At 42.4% G+C, this 2,344-nt stretch overlaps 1 protein-coding gene across 1 annotated transcript; it reads left to right on the forward strand.

The window, feature by feature from the left end:
* The first annotated feature begins 311 nt into the window (after positions 1 to 311).
* Positions 312 to 1,316, forward strand: LOC136501042 (germin-like protein 8-11). Its single transcript, XM_066496533.1, has 2 exons — positions 312 to 462; positions 619 to 1,316. The coding sequence occupies exons 1-2, from the start codon at positions 345 to 347 to the stop codon at positions 1,185 to 1,187; spliced, it is 687 nt and encodes a 228-aa protein (XP_066352630.1). The 5' UTR covers positions 312 to 344; the 3' UTR covers positions 1,188 to 1,316.
* Positions 1,317 to 2,344: the final 1,028 nt, after the last annotated feature.

The following is a 2,344-nucleotide window of genomic DNA, read 5'->3' on the forward strand; positions in this document are numbered from 1 at the left end:
GATCCTTCCACCCAAAAACACCAAAGAAAGAAAGAATACATATTCCAAAGAGATCACATTGGATTTGTTAATGTAAAGCATGTGAAAATATTAAAATCATGGTAGGTTTGGAAAGGTTGGTATAGTATTAAGATAATTGTGTTGTTTCGTCTGTAGGTTCTAGCAGCCGGAGACCATTTCTTCTTTTGGTAGGTTGAACTTGGACTTTTCCGGTCATTAACACGTTCACGTCACCACCATTGCCGCTGTGGCAGCCTATATAAACACACACCATCGCCATGCCCAAAACATCAAACAGACAGAAGCTCCATAGCTGAATTCAGAGAGCACAAACATTAAACCAGATGGCTCCCTCCACCTACTTTCTCCTGGCTTCGCTTCTAGCATTGGCCGCTTCTCAGGCCATTGCTTCAGACCCTAGCCCGCTCCAGGACTTCTGTGTTGCCGACATACACTCTCCAGGTATGCATGCACTCAGTTTAAATAATGCGCTATGTTCTTGTACTAAATTACAGATCAAATCATAATTGTTTTTGTCAGAACAAACACTATTTTTATGTATGTCCTAGTGATTTCTGACCGCTGTGTACCTATTTTTCTTTGTCTTTGGATATGCAGTGAAGGTGAATGGATTTGTTTGCAAGGACCCCATGGCCGTGAACGCAGATGACTTTTTTAAGGCAGCAAACCTTGACAAGCCTAGGGACACAATGAAAAGCAAGGTCGGATCCAATGTCACTTTGATCAATGTCATGCAGTTGCCTGGACTCAACACACTGGGCATCTCGTTGGCTCGCATTGACTACGCACCATTAGGTCAAAATCCACCACACACCCACCCACGTGCCACAGAGATTCTCACCGTGCTTGAGGGTACACTCTATGTTGGATTTGTCACCTCCAACACAGACAACGGTAACAAGCTATTCGCCAAGGTTCTCAACAAGGGTGACGTGTTTGTATTCCCCCAAGGGCTCATCCACTTCCAATTCAATCCGGTCCATGACAAGCCAGCTGTCGCGATCGCTGCACTAAGCAGCCAGAACCCTGGGGCTATTACTATTGCCAACGCAGTCTTTGGATCAAAGCCACCGATCTCAGATGATGTCTTGGCCAAGGCTTTCCAGGTGCAAAAGGGAACAATTGATTGGCTCCAAGCTCAATTCTGGGAGAACAACCACTACTAAGTAAATTAATTGAGACTCACTTCATTGTATGAAGATAGATTTATATGCATTTTGTGTACTCTTTTGTGTATTCAGTTATGACGACATGCTACAGCCGAGATATATAATAGAATAAATGGGAAGTATTTGTAACCAATCACTGTTTTTGTGTCTCTGCTACAAGCTATACCACCATGTTCTTTTTCGAATATTTAAATTGAAGTACGTGAGGATCCCACAAATTATTGAATATATGCTGTTACACAAACAATATTTCTGGACGGTAATTTGGAGATGAATATTGCATGGAGCCGTCCAAATTACTAAGCTAAACTGAACTATCAACCAGCAGATCAGCTAAGATTAAATTAATCGACCCATCTGGCCTAGGCCACTAGTGCTGGACTGGGCAGCTGTCTCGGTTGGGAAACCCCCTCTAGTCTCGGTTTCCCAACCGGGACTGCCAATCCAGGATTAAAGGCCCGCCCTTTAGTCCTAGGTCTACTAACCAAAATTGAATGGGGGCCATTTAGTTCCGGTTGCTTATACCAACCGGGAATGGAGGGGCCTCCAGGCCGAGCCCGAGGACGGGCACTTACAGTCCTTGTTGGTATAACTAACCGAGACTAAATATTACTCTCTTTTTTCTTTTTCTTTCCTTTTCTTTTGCAGTTTCTTTCCATTCAATTTGTTTTCATTTCAAATAGTTTTCATACACGTATTATATGCTATACTATTGTACGTCCTACATAAATAAGAACAAAACTAATCAAGTTAGAGCTTATATATTACAATAATTTAAAACAAGTCATTATAAACTAGATGTCCAACTTAAAATATTCCATACCGGATGTCCAAGTACACCCCAAAGTTCATGCAAACATAAGTAGCTAGAAATGCCTTTGACTTTCTCGTATTCTCAACTAGGTGAAGTGTAGATCACCGATGTGGTATCCACAAATGTCATTGACGTAATTCAAGGCATTAAATAGTGCACTCTCCCTTGCTTCAAAAGTACGAGCACAGGGGCTCCTCACGACGATTAGTGGTGGCTGAGAAATCGATGGGTCAGATGATCCCCTCTTAGTCGCAAGCAGCTTTTGCGGAAATCCTACCTTAGTGCGTGTTGGTCATTCATCGGCATATTTCCAATCATAACCCAATGCATATATTGTTTG

Source organism: Miscanthus floridulus, chromosome 13, assembly GCF_019320115.1.
Source record: "Miscanthus floridulus cultivar M001 chromosome 13, ASM1932011v1, whole genome shotgun sequence".
NCBI lineage: Eukaryota > Viridiplantae > Streptophyta > Magnoliopsida > Poales > Poaceae > Miscanthus > Miscanthus floridulus.